The 27,151-nt window shown below is 43.6% G+C and overlaps 1 protein-coding gene across 5 annotated transcripts in view; it reads left to right on the forward strand.

Annotated features, from left to right (window-relative positions):
* LOC139608467 (PH and SEC7 domain-containing protein 1-like) overlaps positions 1-27,151 on the forward strand; it is a 76,142-nt gene that overhangs the window by 13,541 nt on the left and 35,450 nt on the right. For 4 of the 5 annotated variants that reach the window (XM_071462255.1, XM_071462252.1, XM_071462253.1 and 1 more), the window contains exons 2-10: positions 7,651-10,178; positions 11,092-11,209; positions 12,163-12,715; positions 12,995-13,462; positions 20,655-20,849; positions 22,244-22,324; positions 23,548-23,660; positions 24,286-24,344; positions 25,208-25,297. In XM_071462255.1, coding sequence (XP_071318356.1) covers positions 7,941-10,178; positions 11,092-11,209; positions 12,163-12,715; positions 12,995-13,462; positions 20,655-20,849; positions 22,244-22,324; positions 23,548-23,660; positions 24,286-24,344; positions 25,208-25,297 — 3,915 coding nt within the window. In that variant the 5' untranslated portion in view covers positions 7,651-7,940. Of the gene's footprint in view, positions 1-7,650; positions 10,179-11,091; positions 11,210-12,162; positions 12,716-12,994; positions 13,463-16,463; positions 17,320-20,654; positions 20,850-22,243; positions 22,325-23,547; positions 23,661-24,285; positions 24,345-25,207; positions 25,298-27,151 lie in introns of those variants that run through there. The other variant, XM_071462256.1, reaches the window with a different exon arrangement.

The following is a 27,151-nucleotide window of genomic DNA, read 5'->3' on the forward strand; positions in this document are numbered from 1 at the left end:
CTAATATTACATGTAGAGGAATCGATTGGATGATTGGAGGTTGGATGGTTCGTGTTGCACTGAGAGTGTCCCTGAATATCCCTCTCTACAAAACCTCTTAATCTACGCAGGCTTCCATGTGTTACTACCTAAACTGCACAACCTGTCATGTTGCTGAAATCATAGCTGCTGGTGCACAGTGCCAGCAACAAGGAAGCTGAGAGCTAATATTAGCATGACCCCCCCCACCCCCACCCCCCACCCACCAGCACCCCATCCTATTCAGCTGATATTAGCTAATGTGAGAGCTGCACATGCTGGCTGGGGTTTAATTACCTGTGATATGGCTCGTCAGTGCTCAGCACAGGGACCCAGTGGAGTTGATACATATGTGTCTGCAGTACAGTACGTGTGTGTGTGTGTGTGTGTGTGTGTGTGTGTGTTCTTCTATGACCCAGAAGGACGACAACAGGATGAGTCATCAGTATTGAGATTTTGTTTGTGACTAAAGGTTTTCACATGTCGTCCTTCAGCGACACCTCTTCTCATCAGGCCTTTCACCGTTTGCTTTCTTCCCAGGTTTTATTTATCGAGCGTATTTGGAACAGTACAAATAAGCATCTTGCACAAGTTGTGTTTTTCTTGTCCATCCAAGCCAAGACGCACACACGTGCATCCGACTTAAACCTGCACACACAATCACATATTAATGACAGAGACCAATGTGACCGAATATGAAAGCTGCAAAAAAGAAAAAATACACAATAGTCTTGATTTATTGGGAATAAAAATAATGATTATGATTTTTTATGTCTGAAGAGTATGATTTATAGGCCGGTGCATCTCTGCAGCACCACAGTGCTTCATTTATGGTTTGTTGCGACACATTTGACCTTTATCAAAAAACTGTAACTCCTGCAATTTGAATATTGCACTTGGCCATATTGCATCCAAACAATATATAGAGCACAGAGTATAAAAAACTAATAGAATAGAAAAAATAAGAAAACAGTCTCAGGTTTCTCAGTAAGGGCCCTTATATCCTCTATAAAACATATTCACTGGCTATTGGGTGAAATATTTTTTTTCTAGTTTCAAATACTCTGTAACAACCCTGATCTTGTGGGAATGGGAGGAGGGGGCAGAATAATGAGGAGGTAAAAGATGGTATAACTGGTCTGGTTTTGGGCAAAATCAATTCTTGTGAGAGAATTCCAAATATAGCAGTCACATGGTTCGGTTCAACTGCAAGATAAAAAAAAAAACTGTCTGAAAGACTGATTTCCAAAAACCAGTGAGGGAAGGTTACAACAAGAAACGAGAATTTTGTCTGAAATACAGTTTTGCAGCGAGTGAAAATAGTACAGTAGGGAAATACTGTTGTATGCTAATGGAGCTCAGAGACGTTTCCCTGTTGATTCATATACAGGTTTAGTAAATTGATGTGATTGAAATGTTGTGCTGTAAATCAGGCCGAGCATGGCAGGTGGCGAGTGGTAATGGTCTGTTTCCATCGTAACTCCTAACACAGCAGTGACGGTCCCAGTAGAGCCGGTGCCAAGTTGGACGACTGTCAGAAAACTGGGCACCGGAGAAAAACACTGCAGCAGCCGGGATTTCAGATTAGAGCACGGATCAGGGCAGGAGAAGAGGACAATACTTACACCAACGTCTACGGTTTAACATCTTAAATCCACGTTTCCCCTTTTATTTCCTTATAAGTAGCTTTAAGATTAAAAAACAAAAAAAAACAAAACAAAAAAAAAACACTTTATTTCAGTATCACATATATTCACTATCATGTTTTTCAACACTGAGTAAAATACTCAAATTAAAACTAACTTCTTAAAAGGGCTTGTGCATATGTATTTATACACTCACACGTATACAGTATTTATGTATTTCCTGCATTTATATACATTAAAACCAAATAACAAATTAGGATACATTTCATACGCAGTGCTATTATTATTATGATTATTATTAATAATAATAATCATAATAATAATAATAATAATAATATTCTGATTGGCTGACTGTTTTCTCATTGATCAAATAAAAATATAGCAAATTTCAGATAAACTCTCAGAGAAACCAAATCCTGCCAGGTTGCATGATGGGTCCAGGTGGGCGGGGCTTGGAGCGTGGCTGAGGGCGGTGACTGCTTTGTTGTGACATCACAAAGTTCCAGCTCAGTGTCTGAATACAGGCTGTGTGCATTTCTCTGTGGACTGAGGCTTTGATACTTTCACAGTATTAATATAGAACCTAGACCTGCTTTATAATCACAAACACATGGACATTCACCTCTAGACTGGATGGAGCTTTGAGTACCTGATACTTTCTGATGCCTTCACTTCGCCTCTTATTAGGAGCACATTAACTATAGATCACATTAACTATAGATCAAAATATCACTCAAAAAACTAAGTTCACCCTGAGAATGTCTACAGGTCTCGCTTCCTTTCCCAATAAGCTGCTGCCTGAGAGGCAAAACTCAGGGCATTAAACACCCTCTAGTCAAGCACTCACTGCAGCTCTTTAAGCGGACTGCTTTGAGTGCACATTAATAACTGACGGCGACCCAGATGAATATCAACATTTTTATAAACTCAGATCTCATGTGGACTGTGGTGGCAGATCAACGTTCACAGACACTTTAATAAATAAATCAAAATTTGGGACATCATTAGGATTTTCCATCCCCAGTGATTACATCACTCCTTTAAATGGGAATATTCTACATGTCTTCTTCTTCCCTTTATACACAGTCATACATGAACATTTGAGTGTTGCTGAACCGACCCTTCGAACAGTCTCCCTGGCTGCTGAAGCAGAGGGTTGTGTTCGATCCTCTAACACGAGCCTTCCTGTAACTCTACACTCCCATCACTCTGGCTCACTGCCAGCGCAGCTCTCTCCTTCACAGACACGACGCCCTCATCCTTCTTTCCTTTTGCTTTCTCGTTCTCACTAACAGCCATTTGTCCCCCGTGCTCGTTCTCTCACCTGCCTTTATCTCTCGCGCTGCCATCAACATCAACGTCTCATGTGATGAATTAGTGGGTAAAAAGGGGCACAAATGAAGTCCAGGCTCATCGCTTCTTTCCACAATCGATCCTGCCTCAGACTTCCTCTCCTGGTGGTGACAAAGATGACAAATCATATCGAATATTAATCCCTGTGGATCTGTCCCTCGACCAGGCTGAAGATGGGTAAATCTGAAGATGTGAAAATGTTGCGCGTGACTTTGTTAAATCATAAAGCTCTCTATCAACAAAACAACAAAACAATAGGAAAACAGCGTGAAAATGGTCCTCATCTTTTAAACATCACAACTGTGCATCATCAGCCAACATCTGGCCAGAGGCAGGACAGGTCACCCTATCACCTCCTGTTGTCTCTGGTCAACTTTCAAGATTTATTTCTTCTCATTTACATATTTTTCTGTGTCTGTTGTCAGACAATGACAAGAGGCTACAGATGCTACTTGTTAGCATAGAAGTGATTCTAGGCCCCAGACCCCAGGTTAAAGAACCCCCCCACTCCCACATGTAGACTATTGGTAGACACTACAAATTACAGATGTCCCCTAAACGCCTCACATGCAGGCAATTGGTACACAAGTTCATTAGTACACATCATCAGGGGCTCCACTTGGGGGGGGGGGGGGGGGGGGGGGATGGGGCAACAGCAGTGTCTGCACTGTATAATGTCTTTATGGGAGGTTTAAGTAGGTTTACAATTGTCATTGCAAAATGTGGCAATATAAGGGGCCATCGGGGCCCCTTTTCCCTTTGGGGGCCCCAAGCATTTGTCCAGTTTGCCTCTCCTAATGATGCACCTCTGGGCATACAGTGTTTCTGTGCTGTTGGACTGAGACTTGGACCAAATCACGGTTTTATAATCAAATCATCTGACAAACTGAACATAAACAGATTAATCAGAAGAGCTTTATTGAAATTGGAACACAGAGTGTGAGAGGAGACAGAAAGCTGTTCGGTTTCAGATGCATCTACTTTTAGAAAAGACAAAAAATACCATCTCAGTGTGGATGGAGATAAAAGAAAGGAAAAAAAAAAGATGCATTTTCAGATTTGGCTACTTCAGGCTGCATTCAGATAGACAAAAAAAGCTGTTCTGTACTCAGGAAACAAACTGTGCAAGAGAAGGTGAATCTGTCTCGTGTATAGTGTGTCCAGAAACAACTGATAGAGCTGCAGCTTCATGAGAGGCCAGAGACGCCCAGCGTTACGCATGAAGACTTTTTATCTCAGTACAGATAAAATCAAAGCCACCAAGACAACTTTGCATAACATTATCAACCACTGTGCAGCTAATTGGCATCTGACAAACTTTCAACCTCATGGATCTGTTACTCAAACTGGCACCGGAAACAAAACTCCCACTCGAACACAGCCCCATCTGAATGACCACGTACTGTGCAGCACTTTTTATCTGAAAAAATCTAATCTAGCCCCGTGGCTTCATTCCTTCACCAGCGCTGTCACTTTTATGATGCAGCCATGGAGCCACGTCGTCTTCCTCACACCTTTCCACACAATGGGGCCCCACGGAGCCACCAACAGCTGGACAAAGGACTGTTTCTGTGAATGGTGTAGCTGTGGGAACAGTAGCCCTGAGGCGTGAACATGGCAGAAAGATGTGTGAGTGTGACAAACGGAGAGGGAGTCGTAGTTGTTTCCTAATCACACACAGAGACAGAGAAAAAAACTTTTTTGCTAATTCTCTTATCACAGGCTTAATAAGACGCTGTCAGTGAGTCAGGGTCAAACTGCTGCAGACACATGTCGCTGTGACGTGCAGAGAAGCTGGGTAAAATAATTAAAGCCCAAAGGGAAAATTTGCGACGCTGGATAAATTGGTGGGATTGAGTTTGGTCCCTTTGAAGCGAGGGCAGAAACATCAGCTGGGGTCAAGGAGGGAAAGTCGATCGCCTCGTGTGCCAACGCCCTCACAAGTTCTCTTTGTTCTGTCGACTTCAATTATCGACACGCACGTTGTCTCCCACTGCCACCATAAGGCAACTCCAATCTGTCGCTGCTGGCAGCAGCCTGGAGTTCACCATCCTCGTTTGAGTGACTTTTTTTTTTTCTTTGCACAAGAGTTCTGTTGTCTGCGGCGGCGTTATTGGCGTGGAAAGTTGTTCTGCATGCATGTGAAGCAGAATGGTGACAACTGGGAAAGAATTCAGCTCGGCTGAGTTGAGTAAGTGCCAAGGGGATTTAGCTCGACAAAGAGAAAAAAGTGGCTCCAGCGCGGGATTTAAACGCACAATAACAAAGACGTGTCTGTGATGAGAGTTGGGTTTTTGGTGCATGAGGTGGTTGAGCGCTGTGGGTGTTCTGGATCTGAGTGAACTCGAGGTCTGACAGATTCGGGTGGAGAGAGACTAGAGCTGAGGGATTAACTAAGCTGTTAGTCATTTGAATATGTTTCGGTGTCGTTGTCACAGCTGTTCCCAAAATAAAATCAGATCAGACTAATCTGATTTTTCAGGACTCGTTTCACGACTCATTTATTCTCTCAGTCCCTCTAATAGATTCATCTCTGACTGGACCCTGAGCGTTGAACTGTTTCATTCAGAGTTTATATCCACCGCTGTCACCAGGTCTTATCAATGGTGAGGCAGAGAGCGGGGGAGGAAGCGAGGGATGGTTTCCCGCTCTGACACCATGAATCAGCTGCACACCTCACTACATCATCTGTACCGGAGATTCAAGGCACAATATCTGTAGCATAATGTGAACAAATCTGCAAAGGTGCACCCAGTTTATGTTGTAGGATGATGATCTCACAGGAGAAGTCTCACTGAAAGGGAACAATCCTTCAATGCATTTACAGATAAATCTACTTAAAACAAACTATCTGAAAGTCACCAGATATTTACTGGTTTGTCTGTAGCTGACGTCAAGCGAATGTCTTTGTAATTTGGTCCAATGAGTTTGTGCTCACAGTAACAGCGCTGCCTTTATGTTGCACATCTGCAGCCACAGGCACCAATTTGCCCTAATGAGGCAGAATCCAATCAGTTGGCCTTGAACAAGTTTTAGCATGTACATCTTTATATCCATGCATTTCAGGAGGTGTAAATTAGTTGGATTAGGGTTTACCCTGCTGTAAGGATCTAAAGTGAGGCTGTCCGCCATCTTTTTACCGCTGTACCTTGGCTAGCTTTAGCATTTCATTTCCCTTTTGTTTTTGGCAGTGGACGCGCTGTTACTCTGCTTAAAGACTACACATTGTTATTATTATTTATCAGCTGGGAGTTGATTAACACGTCAAACAGGTTTGTGTTATTTATAAGGGTTTAAGGAACAGGCTGCCAGGAGAGGGAAAATTACTGCTGACAACAGTATGTTTTTCTTATTGTCAACAAATCCCCAGTGAGTCCTGCTGCTGGTTGCAAATATTTACTAATATTTACATAAAAGCAAATTTCTATAATAATAATAATGTATATCAATATTATGTAACAGCAGTGGAGATGTTAGGTGTACCTTGCTAGCAACATACACACTGACCAGTGTGTGTGGAGTGTTTTTGTGACCCTCCTTTTTCCTTTTGTCTTCTTACATTCATCAACTGAAATCATAAAGTTGAAACATTTTTAAACATGTTAACACGTCTTCACCTTAGTTCTCGCCGTCCAGGGAAAATGCACTTTAAAGGTCCCACGTATTACACTTGTGCGGTGTTTTATTTGAAGTGTTGATATCCATCAGAAGATATATTTGTGTAAACACTCAGAGAAACCAAATCCTGCAAGGTTGGATGGTGGGTCCAGGTGGGCGGGGCTTGGGACATGGCTGAGAGCGGTGACTGCTTCGTTGTGACATCACAGAGTCACAGAAGTCCTGACGGCTGGTTTTAAGGCTCAGTGTCTGAATACAGGCTGTGTGCATTTCTCTGTGGACTGAGGCTTTGATACTTTCACAGTATTAATATAGAACCTAGACCTGCTTTATAATCACAAACACATGGACATCTACCTTTAACATTTCTGAAAGAGCCCAGCTGTTTTAGGAAACTATTTACATGTTCATAATAATTAAAATAATAAATGAGGTAGAAGCTGAGAGCCACAGGGAAGGTAGAAAATACTGAGAGGTAGACAAATGCATTGTTGGTTTTGGTCTTTTCATCTGAGTTGTTGACAAAAAGAAAAATTGTAGTCGCCTCAGGTTTAGGTTGTGCTCAAAAATAATGACGTGTTTTAATTCAAAAGTGTTTATATGAGATCTGAATGACTGCACTCGAAGGGGGCATGAAAAGCTGGTTGCCAGAGGGGAGACAAAATATCGTTTAGATGTGGAGATAATAGCACACATTTTTAGACATTTGTGGTGTTGCGCTTATTCACATGAAGAATGACAAAAACAGTTGTGTAAGAATAAAAAGAAAAGAGAGGAAGTTTAATCCAAGGCTGCTTTCTCACCTCTGCACAGTCGGCCAATCATGGCTTGAAGTCATGTCCCCAATCTGACATCAGACAGGTGTGGAGGGAGTTTCTGGAGCTATTCGACCATCAGACAAGTGTACACTTTATGCTTAGATATCACCGTGGATGTGTGCATCACAAATACACCTTTGTGTATCTTGTGTCATCTGAGAATAGAAAAGCTAACTCCTCCTTTCTTTCATTCACAGGTATGAAGAATAGGGAGCTGCTGGAGGCGTCCCACGGGCATGTTTGTCCTCTGGCCGGTCAACTTGTGTGTCTCTGCTTCCCACACACACACACTCTGGGAGGGAGAAGAAAGACCATCTAAAAATAAACTGACACGCACCACCAGCAGAACAACAAAAACCAAACCGACAAATAAAAACAGAAGAGGACAGAGAAGAATCACTCCTTGTTTTTGTCTCTTTCCCTCTGTTTGACTCTCTCCCTGCTCCACTTCTCTTCCTCTGTCCTCATTACGTGCCCAGAGGAGGTCATGTCCCAGTCTGGAAAAGTCCTTCATCTGTATGTGGAAGTGAGGTCTGCCCCAGATCAGAATGGAAGGAAAGGGACATTTGGAGAAAATGGGGAAGGGATTGCTCCGGGGCGTTCAGTTCAGGACAGTCCTGCGGAGCTCCTATCTCAGCTAGCGACCCAGACGACCTGCCAGACAGTCGCCAAGTCCTCCACGGCTCGTCGCCGGGTTCAGGACTGCACACACAGCCAGTCTCCATCTCGAAACACCGTTACCTTTCAGCTCCAGCAAGCCAGCAGCTCACCGACGGTCAGCAAACGTTGGAGTTTACCCTGTGATGGAGTCTCTGCCGTCCACTCTTCACCAGGAAAGGTCACCGTCCCTCACACGCCTCCCAACTGTCGGAGGCCAAACGAGGAGGAAGCCAGCAGCGGGAAGCGGTCTGTGGTCACCTTCAGTTATGTTGAGAAGTCCAATGTGAAGACGGTGGGCAGCCCACGCCACTCTGTGTGCGACAGAGGGACCAGAGAGGAAAGATCCACCCCCTCCCACTTTCGAAAGCGGCTCAGCGACCCAGTTTGGTTCGGGAGTCCCGGTTCATCGTGCAGCTCCAGTCCCAAGCTGACTTTCCGGTCACCAGGAAGTCACCAGCAGACTTTCTCTCCAGGCCTTCGCCAACCACCCTTGGACCCCATTGGCAGGGCAGCTACCCAAAGGGCTGTGGAGGAGTTTGGCTCCCCTTTACTGAGGATTAAACTGGCCCATGCACTTGAGCACACCTCATTCTCACGCTGCAACCAACAGCCACGCTGTCAGTCCTGGGCTGGGTCGCCTGTTCAGCGTCAAAACATCAACGTAAACCTCAAAGACCACGTCACAGATAGGAGCCAGGCTATTTGTGGGCTGCCTCGGAGCCCGGCGTCAGACCAGCTATCCTCCCAGTCCAGGCAGTCTTCTCACTCGAGGCCTGGGTCCTGTGTGGAGACCCAGAGCTCTGTTCACTGGTCCGGAGAGGAGAGAGCTGTGGCGGGAAGCCCAGCCACCAAAAGACACATTCAAAGGGCCTGTAACAGGAGCACTTCACCACAGGGAGCAATTCTTCAACTTGGCAATAATGTAGTCGAGGGCTTGAACCAGTTAAGCGACAGTAAATCCTCCTCTCCAGCTCACAGCCCCGAAGTTGCTCGTCGGCTAGCAGAGGAGGCTACCAAAGTATCTTCTATTTTCACAGAGGCAAGAAGGTCCTCATTGCACAACGCTTTAGGCGAGCAAGCAAGCAGCTCAATCTCTGGAGAGTTTCACAATTCGCCTCCAAATGCACAACAGTCTAAGCAAACGCTTAAGATGAACATCCCTTTAAACGACCAACACACGCCAGCAACTGACAACACAGACTCTCACCAGCCGGAAAATTCGATCTTGCAGTCACATTCACATGAAACAAACTCACATACGAACTGTGACACTCAACAGGAGGACTGCGTTCGGAAATCCCAGCATCAGAGCTCAATTTTATCAGCAGCTCAGAGCTCACCCGCCCTTCCTTCACGTTTCCTCCGTCCCTCTCATCCTCCCACTGAGCTCAGCTCACCCGTGAGGGACCCCAGGCTATTCCAAGCTCAGCTCCGAGCGCCGGATACCCCCACCCTGCACCGCCGTCAGATCCCACAGTACACTGGAGACTCCTGGTCCCCGAGCCTGGACAGGAGAGGAGACCTGAGCTGTTTTGAGAAAGGGGATTGCACTGAGCTTGCTCGTAGGCTTTTTATCAATCAAGGTGTTGAGGAGGCACCGGTCAGCTGGACCACCAGGCAGCTGTGGGGGAGTCATGTGGAGAACAGCCCGAGGCCGATCCCCGAACCTGGACTTGGGTCCGACAATGACCAACCTAATCGTCAATTAAGCCAACGTCGCAGGCCGCTCAGCCCCACAGCTCAGCAGAAACGGGCTGAGCAGAGGAGGAGAGAGATCCTGCTTCTGGGACCGGTGGTGCTGGACTCCCCAGAGGAGGACGAGGGCTGTGATGAAGAAGAGGGAGGAGGCAATGAGGTGGAGAGATATGGGGCGGGGCAGCAGCCTCGCCTGCAGAGGGTTGAGGAGCCTCCAGAGGCAGAGCAGAACGGAGCGATGGGAGGGTCGTCCTCGCGGAGCTCCAGTGGGGTGACGGGCAGCCTGGGGGACAGGGACTGTGTGTCCCCGGAGTCCAGCCAGTCTAGTCACCAGAGCAATGAGACAGGGGCTGCCACCTCAGGAATACAGGTGAGTCCTGACTGAAGACACAAAATGCACTTTTTATTTTGATTAATTGGATAATTTTACATAATGCAGAGAGTCAAAGGAGTAGTTTGGCATTTTGGGAAATATGCTTAGTCACTGTCTTGCTGATAGATGATAAACAGTAGTGTCACAGTAAGTGTAGCACTGGAAAACTGTTAGCTTAGCTTCACAAAAAGACTGGAAACAGTAAACTGAAGCTCATCAATTAAAACTGTGTATCTTGTTTGCTACACAAACAGGAGATTTAAAAAAAGCTTTAATTTGTAGTATATTAAATAAAATGTGTTTAGCTTCAGAGGAGCTGGTAGGTGTATTTTTGAAGTTCGAAGAGAACCAGGCTAACTGTTCCCAGTCTTTATGCTAACAGCTAACTAAGCGCCCGCTAGCTCTAGCTTCATACCCACAGAATATAAACAATATAAACATTAAGGCAAACTTTTATCAGACTCTCAGTTAACTCTATTGCGACATTTTTTGAGTTCTAGTTTTCTTTCTAAGAGTTTGTTAAGAGTTTGGACTCCGCTCACATCTGTGTATGGTGTTGGATGCAGGAAGAAGTTAGCCTACATTAGCTTAAAGACTGGAACAGACAGCATGGGACATAACTGTCTGTACAACTGATATTTGTCACTTTTACTTTTCTGTCTTTGTGCTGGTTAAAGGTGCATCATGTTAGCTAGGAAGGTATTCAGGTGTTGGTAGATGTATTTTTTAATTAAACCAGGCTAGCTGTTTCCCCCTGTATCCAGACTAAATGTTAACACACAAACCTCAGAGTGATATTGTTCTCAACTAATTTTCTGCAACAAAATGAGAAAATTACGTCCCAAAATGACTTTTCCTTCCATGCAAACACTGCAGAACTAGCCTGTGCTTCTCTGTGTGTATCTGTCAGACGGACAGCGGCTGTGCGGTGCCTGTGCCCTCGCTCCACTGTCAGAGGATCGCACGTGCCAAGTGGGAGTTTTTGTTCGGGACCCCCGCTGAGGAGGCTGCTGGCAGGGGGGAGAAAAGTGAGAGCATGTTCACCTAAATCTCCTGTCGTTACTGCACATAAGCTTCGATGTTATAGAGAGAGGAGAAAGAATATTTCAGTGGGATCAAAAGGAGAGAAGCACTGGTGCTCGTCAGTGTTGTTTAGGGAAACATATTCAGATAAAGTATCTCATCCTGTTCCTTTAATCGGGCTCGGTATTGTTTGAAATATTTCAATACTAGTGTAGAAAGCTGACCTTCAGGACTGATACCAAAACAATATTTTTTCAATACTTGAACACACACACTGTAGTTTGACTGAATCCCTCATACACTGTCCTGCTGCCTCATTAGATCTGCAAATGCTGATTCATCCGCAGCTGAAAATAGTTCCCAGCAAATGTACTATTTACAGCTATTTGATTAACGTTTGCTAAAAGCTACAGTGTCCAGCTGTTATTGTTTTAAAATGAAAGTTTATACCTGTTTATCTGTTTGTATTGTATGAAGATTTACATCTTCAGTAGGCACCAATGGGCTGTTAGAGAAATTGGAAAGTGTTGAGACATCAACTAACATGTTGGTTTTAGTATTTTCATTGGATTTGTTGTCAATAAGAAAAGCACAAAATTTGATCAGCTTTATCCTTTAAATTAAGCAAAATTATATCTATATGCTTGGTTCTGATTTCACTATACAGCCAAACAATTAGTCACAAATACAAGATATTCAAACTAACATTAAAATCACATTAGTAAAATATAATAACTTTCAAAAAAAGTCAGTACGAAAAAAAAAAACAATGAAGGTTTGATACCCAGCCCTGACCTTTAATTGTAATTTAGAAGACTGAACCACCTGTTAAAAGGAAGAAAATTATCTAATTATGTTTTCTGCAGTTAGAACAGCAAAACATTATCAAATATAGTCTTTGAATATTATTCACATATCTGAAATTATTGAGGTGATGTTTCATTTTCTTTATCTGCAGATTCTCTGGAAAACTCCACAGCTCCTCCCAGTGGTAACTCCAGTGAGTCTCCCACCCCGACCCCTCCTTGCTCCCTGCCTCTACTCTCTGCCAATCACGAGGTGCAGCATGTGGAGGTAGAGTTGGTGACCCCTCCCCCGGCCATTATTGGGACATCACCCAAAACCGGCATCATCCGCCGGACGCTGAAGTATTCAGAAACCGACCTGGACGCCGTCCCGCTTCGCTGCTACCGCGAGACGGACATAGACGAGGTGCTGCTGGCTGAGCAGGACGACGCAGACTCTGCGTTTGGGAGTAACCGAAGCGTGCAGGGCACCTCAGGGACAGGCAGCAGCCCTCTGGGGGGTCTGGCCTATGGGAGGACAGATGGGGAGGAAGTGGAGGGTAGAAGAGGGGGTAGGGAGGAGGAGGAAGAGGAAGATGAGGAGGAGGAGGAGGAGGAAGAGGAGGAAATGGTGAGCTGGGCCAGTGTGAGGATGCAAGGAGACAACAGGAAACAGCAGTATGCAGCTCAGGAGGAGCCGGAGGTGTTTGGACACCTTCTGAAGAGGTGAACAGAAGCACATGAAACACACACACTTGCAGTCATACACAAGCCTGTAAACACACATGGTGCAACAACACTGTGGAGCCTGACCCATATTCACTTCTGAATTTGGATCTCACCCATAACCTATTTTTCAAGTCGATAGTGAACATGTTTGGTTACATCTTTGCATAAATTACACACAAATCTAACGTGATGTTCACAACAACTCGAGTTCCTTTTTCTACACATTTAATCTTTTCTTTATAAACACAACTGTGTTTAACCTCCCTCCCTCTCCAGACCAATGGAAACGTTTTTCGACAACCACCACCCGGCCCTGAAGTCCCCCATCCTGGTGTCTGGTCCTCGCTGCGCTGCAGAGGACACCTTCAGCCGCCACTTCGAGAGCATCATGGAGTCTCACCGAGCCAAGGGGACGTCGTACAACAGCCTGGACAGCGAGGAGCTGTTGACCTCCAGCACCCAAACGGTCCTGACCTTTGACCTGCCCACGCTAACCCCTGCCATCCACGGGCTGGTCTGCCAGAGCGCCAGGCAGATCGTGCAGCTCAGCTTTGCCCCGCTGGCACACGACGAGAGGCCCAGCCTCTCCGATTCTATCTTCACCGTGACTGGAGACTCGGACGCCACCAGAGCCCCCTCCAGCGAGAGGCTGAGCAGCGGCTCGGACGACACACCGCCCAGAGGACAAGAGTGTGCACAGCTGGGGAGCAGCTGGTACAGCAACCCGTCTTTCTCTTTACCAAGGTGAGTTTGCATGTCGAGTAGTCACAGTCAATGTTACTGTGTCTGAACAGGATTAAAACCTGCTTTCATTCTTGATTTGAAGTCGTGTTTCCGACCATTTGGTGAATGTTAGTCCAGTACTCACTCTTCTTTTAGCTCTGTTTTAGTCTCCACCAACTCCTGAGAGAAACTGAGGGAAATATCTAACTTTTTAGCTGCTAAATGTGTAATTTGTTCACCAGCTGGTCCCCAACTTCTTTCATTTGGTGCTGGGGAGGAAACATACAGTGGATCTTCTGATGGAAAAGATCAGAGACTGAAACAGGACAATAAAGATGTGGGTTTGTAAAAACCAAAACAATAATGTAAAAGTTGTTTAAAGCTGCAAAGAGCAGCTGCAGATTGACCCCTTTCACTTTACATGTAGTAAACTGATCCACTGTTAAAGTTTAAGCCTCACAATAACCATAAGTATAAATCATTGTTTATGTAAAGAGAAAACAATGTTAGTTAGGGGTTGTACTAATAACTGCAGTACATTATATCATGTCTCTTGAAATACAATATTGATGGCAGCTTAAGTTTTTGATAATACACAATGTACAGGATGCAGTATAAGTTTGACTCCTGGTTTATTAGGATAAAAGACAAATATACCTTTAAAAACACCACAACAGCCAGATGTCGGTGGGTTTTAGCAGTTTTTGAGAAGTATAAAAGGGGCTTCAGACGCCAAATCACTTGAAAAACACCATATAGCCAAAAGTATGTGGTCTGAGTTGTGCTTTTGGTGCTTCCTTGTTTTCATGGTTTTTGCCTCCTAATCTCAATTATAGGGAAATCTAATGCTGCTGATACTTTCGATAATAATGTGTTTCCAACTTTAATAAAGCACAAAGCCAGCCCCATAAAGAAATCCTACACCTTCGGGATGAACTGTAACATCGACTGTGAGCCAGACCTCACTAATGCTCTTGTGTCTGAATGGGAGCAAATCCCTGCAGCCAGGATCCAAAATCTGGTGGAAAGCCTGACGGAGTAGAGGCTGGTACAGCAGCAGATTAATGCCTGTGGTTTTAAAATGACACGTTCAACTATCAAATGCGGGAGTAATACTCAGGTGTGGTTATACTTTTTTGGCCTCATCCTGCACAGTTAGATGATTGTGTGTTGATGAAATCTCTCCAATGTAAACATGATCTGGAGGACATGAAGCGTGGAGCTGTCAGGTGACATTGTTCTGTGATGATTCGAGAATCTGGGTCATGTTTGTTGATGAATATCATTCTCTGTTTTCTTCTATTATTTATTTTCTATTTATCTCCACTCTGCACTTAAATAGGCCAAATACAACAGTAGTAAATGTGTTTTCTGATGCAATATGAGGATACAGTTGAAGTCATGACATATCATATACTTTGCATACTTCTTCGCTCCATCTGTTGTGTTATGATCTGCACAAAATGCAGTTGTAAACTGGTTTCTCTAATCAGGCTCATGCAGGAAGACGAGTTTTACGTCAGCCTCTTTCCTTACAGAGGGACGTCATAAGCAGCTCCAAATGACAGTTGTGATATTAATCCAGTATTAATGTGGTTTTGATTGCCCCCTGTCTGAGGTCAGGACCCTGTTAATGGGCTGTTGTCAGTCTCCAGACGAATGAGCATCTGTGTCTGTGTCCTTCTCCTTGAACGGAGCAGTGCTGCAGTGCTATTCTGGAGTAGCTCAAAGTGAAGGTCGCTGAAGGCTGCCTGTGGTCCCTCTGCTGTCTGCCAGGCAGCGTGTGTGTGTGTGTGTGTGTGTGTGTGTGTGTGTGTGTGCACATTTCCTTGAATCTTTATTGTTTGAGTGCGTGCATGCACATGCATTTGTTTTGGGGGGGGTGTGTGTATGTGAATACTTTGTGTACATGGCTTTTTGTGGGTCTATGTTTGTGTGTGTGTGTGTGAGGAAGGTACAGGCATGTTAGACAGCAGCAGATGGCTGCTGCAGCACTGAGGGATTCACCTTGACTGTTGGAGTCCCAAAGACTTCACTCTGACTCCCACCTGCAATGAGGCTTTATTTCATACCCAGAATCCTTTGTGTTCATGTTGCATTCAGTGCATTACTTTATTAAAAAAACAGTAGCTTTCCTCATCCATTATATCCTCCTGCAAGATACAGTATATAACATAGAGAAAGGAAATGTGGGAGACCAGTGCTCCTGTGTGATGATGAGGTGGTGACTCTAACTCAGTGTGGCAGCACTGCAGAGGTAGTGACTGCACTGAGTCACCTTGTTGCTCAGGCCACTAGATGGCAGGAGAGGACAACAATAATGCAGCCAAGTGCTTTTTTTTTTTTCTTTTTCTAATAACACTGAATCTAATGCAGGTGGGCAACTTTGAGCAGCAGGATCAGAGGTATGTTAGTGCTGTGTGTGTGTGTGTGTGTGTGTGTGTGTGTGTGTGTGTGTGCATGTGTCACAAAGGAAACCGGCTTCATTTTTGTTTTCGTATTTAGACATAAACTCACACTTTTCTTTTTCTCCACCTCCTGATAAAACTCTTCAGATGAGAACCAGATCACAGTGAACTCGTGACGGTAAATGTTTGCTCAGCACCGGTCTTATCGCACTTTCATGAGCCGCCCTGCGGCGGTGGAATCCAGGAGCGACGAGGAAAATATTTCTGAAGGCTTGTCCGTACTTTGATAAAAGTTGGAATTTCACTCCCCTACCCCCTCCTCTTCCTCTTCCTCCTCCTCCTCCTCCTCCTCCCCTCACATCACCCTTTTCAGATGGTCTGTACCATTAGACAGTGGCTCATTGTGCAGAGCTGCCCAGAGGACTGAGAGGGGGCTCGATAATGCGGGGACACCGTTAAAAGCAGAGGCTGACTCTGGGAATTATCTCAGGACCTCTCTGCATTGTGCTTCCAGGTGGTGGAGCCTAAACCGGAGTGCCGGATTAATCTTATGATTGCGACCACTCCTGCAGGCCCTGGCGAAACGTGTGCTGTAAACAGACTCCACAATGGCCTCAGACGTTGACAAAAGGCCACCTATTCTCTCCCTGGGGCAGTTATAGTTGTTGAGGAAACACTTAAGAGGCACACACCCAGTGGATAAAGAGTTTAAACCCTCGTATCTTTGTTTTCTCCGAAGGTGTGCTAAAAGCTTTCAGCAGGAACAAGGTGGACTAGAATTTGTGCAACACATACAGGTTGGGTGTGTAATTGGAGATGCACAGAGAGAGAGAGAGATAGAGAGGAATGAATGGAGGGTAGAAAGACAAGGGAGGGGGATTTTTTTGGGAACAGACAAGCCAAGTTTCATGCCATGCTTCGAATCCAAGGTCAGCAGGGGACAGTTTGAGTTTACACAGTGGAACAGGGAGGGAGAAAGAGAGAGGGAGGAGTGAAAAGAAGGAACAGAAACAACAGCAAACAGAGGGGGAAAAGATAGAGAAGGAGAGGCACTGCAGGACAAACAGCTCCTCCACTTTGGGGGAAGGAGGCTTGCTGTGAGGCTCAGATGACAGCAAACACAGAGGGAGAGTGAGAGCGTGGAGAGGGAAGAAGAAGAAGAAGAAGAAGAAGAAGGGGGGACACATGAAGTCTCAGTCAGACTCAAAGCCAGGCAGAGGAATGTCACAGTCTGCGGGCCTCTCGGGGGCGACCACAGGTGCTGCTCTGCGTTAGCTCCCGCTCTCTGGACTCCAGGGTGATGCGTTCCAGTTACGGGGCCAGGAGGAGAGGAGGGGGCGGCCGGGCGAGCAGTCTGAGGCGAGGTGGCGGTCAGGGGATGGCGATGAGGACGCCCTCTGTCTTCTGCTGTCATGGCTCATCTGCACTTGGAGAGGAGAGGCAGTTGACAGTTAGGCGGTCTTGCCACAGGTAGGTGTCCACCCAGGAACCTGTCTCACCTGTCTGACGTGGATTTAAGAGGACGTTTGGTCAGAAGGAAAAAAGACGTAGAGTCGATCTCATTTACTGTCCTGTACCACTCCTGAACCCAAGGGCCTCTGGAAATCTTGAATTTGGTGTTTGCTCATTTTTGTGTTTAGCTTTCTTTAGCTCTGGTCGGCAGTGTGAGTCCAGCTCTTTGGTCCAGACTGAAATACCTCAACAACAATGTGAAACTCTTGTCATGGCCTTTTGTACAGATGTACGTGGTCCCCAGAGGATGAAGCCAGCAGGTTGACAGTCTGACAGGCTTTTAGTGGAACATCTTGACAACTGCTGGATGGATTCTGGTGCAGATATTCATGTTCCCCAAAGGCAGAGGTGCAACAGGCGAGGCAGGCAACTGGTTGGGGCCCCAGGCTATTAGGGGGCCAGTGAGGGCTGACAGACTTTACTCCACAGCAGTGTCTCAAAATGTGGCTCTCTTACCCTTAAACAACATATGGACAATTTGCAATGACATCTCAGTAGGAAACCTCCCTGAAGAGGCCCCATTTAGAATAAAAACTGTGGGGATCTGTGATTGGTCATTAGGTACGCCCACTCACAGCTTATTCATGTCCTTGTCTGGCTGATGATTGGTCGACTGAACGTGCTGCTGCTCTGTCCCGCCCACTGAAACTGGGCTCTAGATATGTCGCTAACTGCTTTTATTAAAAAAATAGAGTTAAGGGTTTTAAAAGTCTCCAAATGTAGTGAGGAAATTGTTAAACTGCCGACAGCGCTCAGTAGGAAACCTCCTTCATGTGTTGATGAGGACCGGCCTTATTTACAATGTGACAAGGCTGAAGTTATTTTAGTTATTTATTTATGTTTTTATTGTTCTTTATAAAATATATACATTTGGAAAATTACAAGGTTTTTCATGTTTATATTCATATTTTGAAAATTTCTACTAACATGAACATTTGCAATAAAAGTGTTTAGATTATCAGTTACATAATGGTGATGAAGGCTGAACATACTCTAGAATCACCACTGCCCAGAGGTGGTTGAATCACTATCAGGTCAAAGTTTATTGATAATAATAATAATAATCATAAATATGTTTGCCAGATTAAAAACCATTAGACGAAAGGTTTATAGTGAATGAGAGTTTTCCAAGTGACACTTAAAACTTGCCTGTCTGAGCCCGCTGACCTTTGAACCTTTGTAGCTTTCTTGGCAGTCAGCTTGTGTTATTAATTACTGTTTGCTCTGGTGTGATTTTTCCTGACTCATGTAGAGCACAGAGATGTGTAAATGTGGGAAGCAAAGCTGTGGGTTTTCTTGGCTTATTCCTCACGTTGAGAAATCCAAACGGGAGCTCGGCTTGTTGAGGAACTGTTGCCGTTTTCTTGCCTTTTGGGGCACAAACTCTCAGTTGTCGGACTCTCATTGTTTCCTCGGGCCTGCTGGCGTGACTCGAATGGTCACACGGCTCTCGACGGCAGCGAGAAATGTCAGCATCACGTCCAATTCTAAGTGAATGAACCCAGAGACCTCGTCTCTGTCTTAATCCATATTCCAGTAGAAGCCAGGAAAGTAGTTCTCTTTTAGCTCAGTGTGACATAACATGCTTAAATTATAATCAGAATAATTCAGATGTAATAAGTTTCTTCTGAAATGGTTAATGCTTTGAAGGGGCTTAATTAGGCAGTGATAACGAGAAAGCCAGCAAACTGAAAAAACTGAGATTTTGAATGCAGTTATTAAAGTGTATAATCATGCCAAATGTTGTTTAAATATAAAAGGATTTGCATACGTTCTGTTATACTTGATGCTAAATTCATGTGAACATCATCTTTGTTTACTTCTGCATGTTTGCACTGGTTTATTACTGGTCTCTCCACCTTTATTATAATCTCCCACTGCCCTTCATCAATATGTCTTTTAATCTTTTTATCTCTGCTCTCTAGTCTTATTTAATTTAACAGATATTTGTGTTTCTGTTCAGCTACTAAAGCTTCTCATCTCCCCCCTACGTATGTTACTATTCTTGTCATAAAACATAAGTATGGAAACTTTAGATGAGATTATAAAGCAGGTCTAGGTTCTATATTAATACTGTGAAAGTATCAAAGCCTCAGTCCACAGAGAAATGCACACAGCCTGTATTCAGAAACTGAGCCTTAAAACCAGCCGTCAGGACTTCTGGAACTTTGTGATATCACAACAAAGCAGTCATGACCCTCAGCTATGCCCCAAGCCCCGCCCACCTGGACCCACCATCCAACCTTGCAGGGTTTGGATGGTGGGTGTTTACCTGAAATCTGCTGTATTTTTATTGAGTTACTCAGAAAACAGTCACTCTGCCCATAAACCTGTTGTTATTAGAACAAATAAATCTTCTTATGGATATTAACACTTCAAATAAAAACACACAAAAAGTGTAGAATACGGGACCTTTAAATTACTGATATACTGTAGTGGAAAATAAGGGTTTTATTTACCCAAAAGTGAGAAAAATGAATGAACAAAAAACAAGCAATAAAGTTCTGGACACACAAAAGAACAGAACTAAACTCAGGCTACAATAACAAGGTAACTTAACAAATAACTGACCTAACAAACAGAACAAAAGGGGATATATATATATATGTATATATATATCCCCTTTTGATCAGACCAATTACACACAAAGGGAACAACATAAAAGACTAACACATTATCTAACAACAAAAGACAAACAACAGAACAGTTATTTAGTTTTCAGATACTAAAATTCAGTCTACTGAAATAACCCAAATCCCCCCGATGTGGAGGCCACTTGGTACAGCCTCGTTGGCACTTCCTGTATTTAGGACCACTGCTTCCTGGGGGGTAACTGCCCAGCAGGAGGAGCAAGCAACCCCCCACCCAGCACCGGTACACAAAAACAGAAAAGAGAATTAGAACAACTTAAGATAAATTAACATAATGTTGAATATACAAAAGTTAATTAAACGTGTGCTATAAATACAACTAATGTACTTCCTTCAAACACTAAGTAAACCATGAGTATGTTGTCATCTCTCATGTGTTTGTGCAATATGGGTGTAAAAGTGTATAAACAGTGTCAGTGCAGGGGGTGGGGGGTGGTGGCGGTGGGGGGGTTACCTACTTCTGTTGTAGCTGTGAGGCTGCAGGTGGGTCCATCACTTTCTGTCTTGCGTTATCAGTTTATGAATCTGTGTCAGTTGTCCTCCTCGTTCTCTCTTTGTCCCACTTTCCCCTCCTGGATTTCTTCATGTCCTCCTCCGTCCGTCGACTTGTGTCTGATTTTAACTTCTCATTCTTTCTCTCAGCAGGGAGAAGGCCCGTCTGGCGACAGATTCGGAGCTGGACCAGGACCTCAGTGACAGGCTGGGTCTGGGCAGCAGCGACACCCTCACCAATGGCAGCCACCGTGCCGACGTGGCAGCCGCCCAACGCCTCGCCAAACGTCTCTTCAACTTGGATGGCTTCAGGAAGTCTGACGTAGCGCGCCACCTCAGCAAGAAGTGAGCTACTAGAGGGTCATTGTGTTGTGGGAAACACTGAAGTGTCTGAAAAGAAGTGAGGTTACATATGTGAGCAGACATATATAATAATATGTGAAGAATAATAATAATATAATATTATTATTCTGTTGCTTCTTTTTGTCAGTACCATCCCAAACACCCAAATAACCACCTGCCAACCAGGTACAGGGTTCCTGTTTCTGTCCCCAGAGTTACATCTAAAACTCTTTTTAATACAGCACAGAATGAAATTTAATACCTGTTTCCTGTTCATACCAATCAAATTACAAAATAAATTATGATTATTTAACAAGTGCATGAATTTACTGACCTTTGCGTCACACTTTTCTCAGTACTTCTCAGTTTTATATGACAATAATTCCCAATAATATCTTTAAACACAATCTGGGTAAGGGGCAGAAAATGAATGGATAGGTTAACTTTTTTGTTTCTAATTAATTGATTAGAAACAAAAAAGTGAGGAACAACAGTAGTGGGGGTTTCTCAGCCAGTTTTTGCTAAAATGACATAGAAAACATTTTGGGGCCATAGCCACAGGTATGAACCAAGTCGGCAGCTGTTACAGTGATACGGGATCATAAAATGTACAGAGTCCAGGTGTTTCAACAGGTAGCAAAACATTTTGAGAATTTACGTGTACGCAACAAGCAAGCAACAACCGACTGCTTTTCACAGTCAATGACAATGGATCCTATAGTGCAAAGTATATAAGAGGAAAAAAACTAATTATCTATTAACTTGTAGAAATGATAGAAAAACTGTAAATTACAATACTATAAGAATAAGCAGAACTTCTGCTGCTGTTCTAATCAACAAGAAGCTACATCGCCCTCCTCAAACCAACATGTTCAAAAACTGTGCTGTTATTAGCATGTTACTGGAAAAAAATGTGTGTGTATGTAATGAAAGCTAATCAATGAGGGCCGGTGCACACACAGTTTCCTGTGCGTTTACTGTACATCTCTTTGAATTCTGCCTACAAAGTGCTGTGTTCTGGTGGATCTGCAGCCTTGCCGTGCCATGCTGCTCCATCAGCCCATCAGTCTGTCAGCTGCTTGCTCGTGCTGATGAGAAAGAATTTGGGATTAAAGGGTTTCCTCCTCCTCTGACAGATGCACCCTGGGAATCTCTCTGTCTCTCTCTTTTTTTTTTTTTTTTTTCTGGCCTCCGGTCTGCATCTCAAGCTGCCTGTGCCAGTGCACTCCAAGTGACTGACAGCACAAACTGAGGCCATTCACTGAACCGAGAAAATCGGCATTTGAACATTTGATTGACATTTTGTGCTTTTATGAGCTGTTTTGTTTTGTGTGTCTCCTTCCTGTCTATTGTTCCTATATCCCCTCATGCATGTTGTTTTATATGTGTGTCTACAGTAATGACTTCAGCCGTATGGTCGCAGAGGAGTATCTGAGTTTCTTCAGCTTCACAGGCCTCGCTCTGGATCAGGCGTTGAGGTGAGAACTCATCGAACTATACATTCAACATGTTGCTGGAAATGTCTATAATTATGATGCACATGCATATTCATTATATTTCTTCTGTGAGGTGAAGATGGGAAAGATAAATATTCCCTGCCAGCTTGTTTATCTCACAACATAATGTCAAATAACTGCAAAATGTTAAATGTATATTAGCCAAATAACCAGGCTTTGTTTGACGGTTTTTACGTTTTCCAAGCAATAACATGTTCTTATGATTAAAGAATGAAAGTTTGTGTCTCTGGACAAACTTTTGTTATATTTTTGTCAGCTCACATAATTTTATACAGAGTTATTGTGGCTCTTTGTTGTGGTGGCTTTGATTTGGCCTACAGCTGATGAAAAGCTGCACTTTGATGTCTTAATACTGTCTTTGTTGGTGTGTGGTGGAAGCTCTCCACTGGTAAACACTTCCCTCTAGAGGACAGATTTGGTCCTGCAAGTACAGTGGCTGAACAGTATTTAAGTTGCTGTTTACACTCAGTGTTGAGTGTTAAACAGGTTCCTATTGTATTCCTTTTGTTTATTCAGATGTTAGATATGAGCCTGCATCCTACATCCTGCACACCTTCTACTCACCTTCACATTTATTCAGAGTTTAAATGTGCTCATTTGTTGAGGAACAAGCTCTACTGTGAGTTTTTAGATTTTCTTTTTCCTCAGAAAATGTCGATAGAAGAAGTTTTGATCCTTTAATTTGATAAAAGCAGTAAACTATTAATACTACAGTGTAAAAGTAGAAGTAAATGTAAATCAATGGATTGTTATTACTAAGAGTCAAGGAGGAGCTTTCACTATTTTATGTTTTGTTTGGTAGTTTATTCTGTAAAACTGCTTCATATTTTATTAGTAAAAAGTGAAACTGTCAGATAAACATAAATATATTTCCCTCTGATGTGTAGTGGAGTAGACATATAAAGTAAAATCTAATGAAAACACTTTGGTAAAGTGCAAGTACCTCAAAACTGTACTTAAGTACAGCAGTTATATATAATAAATGTACATAGTTACTTTCCATCTAAGTAATTACATCTCATTACATAAAAATGATGATTTTATTTATAAGATTATTGATGATTTATTTGTCACAATGTAATTAAATATAAAATACATCCTGATTTCTGAAAAGTCATGTTTTTTATGACATTTTTGCAGTGGAGCACTAATGGATAAATATGTCCTTGTGTCTGTGGCTGCAGGACCTTCCTCAGGCAGTTTGCCCTGATGGGCGAGACTCAAGAGAGGGAGAGGGTGCTGTCACACTTTTCCAGGCGTTACTTCGACTGCAACCCCAAAGTCATGCCATCAGAGGGTGAGTACTGCAGAGAGGTGCTCTCACTACCAGCAGCGAAAAAATAACAAAATCTCGTCCTGAATATTTTATGTGTCTGGCCACCAGTAAGTACTGAGCCTTGATTCAGTGTAAATCGAGAAACTGGTCTTTGAAGACAGCGTGTGTCATAAATAATGTACTATACATTAGTGGACATTACTCAAGGACAGTGACTTTTACACATCAAACATTAAACAATGCACATTAAATTTGTTGTAGCTTAAGTATTCAGACCTTTTACTTCACGAAAAATATCAATATCACAGTAAATAAATACAGTAACATATATTTAAATTTTGCAATTTGTTATAATAATCATTAATAATAATTTAAGAATGATAAGCAACAAAGAATTAAGTACCGAAAGTACAAGTATGTGTTTGTATAAAGGCTCATTTTGTTCATTTCAGTCAAAGGTGTTGATTCAGGCTTTTGGATCATATTGGAAGATACAGTTTGTGGACTGAGGAGTTTTTTTGTTCACCTAATTTCCACACGGCAGTTTTAGAAAGGTCTAAGTAATAAAGTGGCTACTGTGAGTCAAGTGACAACAGAGCTAGTCCCATGTTTACGTCTCAGCTAACACACTGTTTTCATCCTTTAGATGCAGTTCACACTCTCACCTGTGCCCTAATGCTGCTGAACACTGATCTGCACGGTCAGGTGAGTAATGTGTGTCTGTAGCCAACGTTACTTTACAGTTAAACTCACGAGCTGCTTTCTCCTCAGAGAATATAAGACTCAGCCTGATCACCAGCCGATCTGGGTCTGCAGGTCCGTCTGCTGAGCTTCTTTCACCATCATTAATCTGTTACTTTTATAGTCAGAGCCTCCCTTTGCAAATCTGGGCCATTGGCGGCTCATCTCAGTGATAGCGCAGCTCTGTGGATGAATGATTAATTCAAGTGACTATAGAGGTGACTGAATGGAGGATGAGCTTTTTTTAGGGTAAAGCAAACCAGGAAAGTTTCAACAGATTTCAGTTTTGTTGTGACTGTGATCGTCACAATGAGAGAAGGGACTGACTGATACAGGCTGTGGCTTTTTAAACAGGATTAGGGTCAATTATCTTTTGATTAATCCATAAATCTTTTCTAAAATGACACAAAATTGTGAAAAATCCCAATCATAATATATCATAATAATAATAATACCACTGAGCCCATTCAAACTGCTTAAAGGTCCCATATTTTACACTTTTCTGGTGTTTTATTTGAAGTTTTGATATCAATAAGAAGATATATTTGTGGTTTTAAGCACAAAAAACAATTGTAATGTAGTTTTACATCAGGCTCTGGCTGTCTCTTCTGATTCTTTTCTGAGTGATTGAATAAAAAAATAGCAGAGAAGCCAAATCCTGCAAGGTTGGATGGTTAATTAATGGATGGATGATTAAAAAAAAAAGAAAGAAAAAAGGAAAAAAAAGTTAATTGAAATCGACCACATCAAGGGGGCAGGTTGTGTTGAATAGAGCGTGTGAGGAATGTGTGAAATAAAAGTGCATTTACAAATATTTCTGCTTCCAGAACATTGGCAAGAGGATGTCGTGCACACAGTTCATTGGCAACCTGGAGGGACTGAATAACGGCCAAGATTTTCCCAAGGATCTGCTTAAAGTAAGCTACTCAAGTCTAAAATAGCTCACACACACACACACACACACACACACATGCTGTCATACACAGACTCACATCCCAAATGAGAGCGAGCAGACTGTGTGTGCCAGCATTGTATTGTCCCTCAGATCTGTGCGACTGAGCCTGGCTGTCTGGCCTGCGCTCACTGCCAGCTGGCATTCGCCTCATCTCCAGAGGCCTCCGATCAGAGGCCTGCCCGGGCCCGCCACTTCCTGCTGCACTCCGGCTGCGGTGCGGGCTAGAAGACTAACTGTTATGTGATCTGGAGACGAGGAGATTGAGACACGGCAACCCTCGGGGTATCTGTGCGTGACTTCAGCAGCATTAGATTAAGGCTATTAGCTTAACCCAGTTGAGTTTGGTCGCAATAGATGGCGAACCATCAGGCGGGGGTTCAGGCAGAGGCCTCGGGCCACATGATGTGGTGAAATAACCCAATCAGTGCGGGTTGCTTGTCCATTGGTGCGCCTAATGATGATGCCGTTGATTAGTTTTGTCTGCAGAGTGGTCCGTCAACATGCCGCAGGGCCCCGGAGAGCAAGTCAACAAGTTGTAATGGGGTATTTATAATGCATGAGGGAGAGAGAGAGAGAGAGAGAGAGGCCGCGTCCTGCTGCTGAAATGACTGGAATGAATTCTGAAATGAAAAGCTGCGCCTGTTATTAAGGGCAGACAGTGTCCACGCCGCAGCCATGTGACCTCAGGCAAAGCGACGCCGAGAGACAGAGTCTCACAGACGTGCATTAGCTGCTTTATTAAAGCTCGTAGAGATTCAGGAACAGTCGTTTTAATCATGCTCTCCACTTTCACTCTTTTATTCTCTCAGTGAGACTCACTTCTTTCTTACCCTCGAGCCACACTCTCTTTTCTCCCCTTTCTCTCATTCCTTTACTCTCTGACTCTTATTTGCTCCTTATCTGGGCTCCGTTTAGCTCCGGTGCAGTTTAATCTCTGTCTCTGTGTCTCGTTACCACCTTTATCTGCGCTCCTTCACCTCCACCCAGTTCTGCTCTCTCTTCTTCTTTTCTTCTCATCCTGATCTGCCATCTCTGCTCTTGTCCTCTCCTTCCCCTTCTTCTTCTTCTTCTTTTCCTGTCCAGCTCTTCATAAATCCATCTCTAGGTTTATTTGTAAAGTCCTTCCTAAGGTCCTAGTATTGGTCACATTAATCATCCCTCTTGGTCACACTGTTCCCTCCCAGTACGACTACAATGAAAGAGATGTAGACAAAATCCAAAGTCCTCATTCTGTGCAATATTGCAACATGAAATCCAGCTGAAGATTTCATATCCCATCAGCTGGGTATCCTCTTCCTCCCCCACAGCCCAGCAAGTAAACACCATCCCAGTTAACACAAACAGGAAATTTTGTACTAAAAAAAAGTGAATCTATCCTTCAGAGAATGTCTCAGATAGTAAAGATCTTAGTGATGAAAACATCTGTGGCACCAGGAGCTGTGACTTAACCCAGGTTATTGTTGACACTCTCTGTCACAGTTTGAGAGACACTATAAATGTTAAAGAGGAAGTCAACATCAGAGTCTGTTTGAAGGTCTGCAGAAGTTAAAAAAATCAAATAAAGTCTTTTGTGTCAACAAAGAAGTTTCGGCGTCGGTTGAGTCTGAAGACTTAAAGAAAAAAAATTTGGGGCCCGGAGATGAAGAGAAGTGCGTTTAGCAGACAGACAGGTAGGAAGGCAGGTAAACAGGCAGACAGACACAGCTGTTTGCTGCGGTTTTTAGCAGACGGTTTAGTTGATAGGTTGTGTGACGTTCCTCGAAGAAATCTAACGTTTGTGTTTCTATTTTGCTTCGTTATTGTTTATTGATTAAGA

This window comes from Trachinotus anak, unplaced genomic scaffold (genome assembly GCF_046630095.1).
Source record: "Trachinotus anak isolate AG129_WGS33_773 ecotype Australia unplaced genomic scaffold, CSIRO_AGI_Tana_v1 ptg000025l, whole genome shotgun sequence".
Lineage (NCBI taxonomy): Eukaryota > Metazoa > Chordata > Actinopteri > Carangiformes > Carangidae > Trachinotus > Trachinotus anak.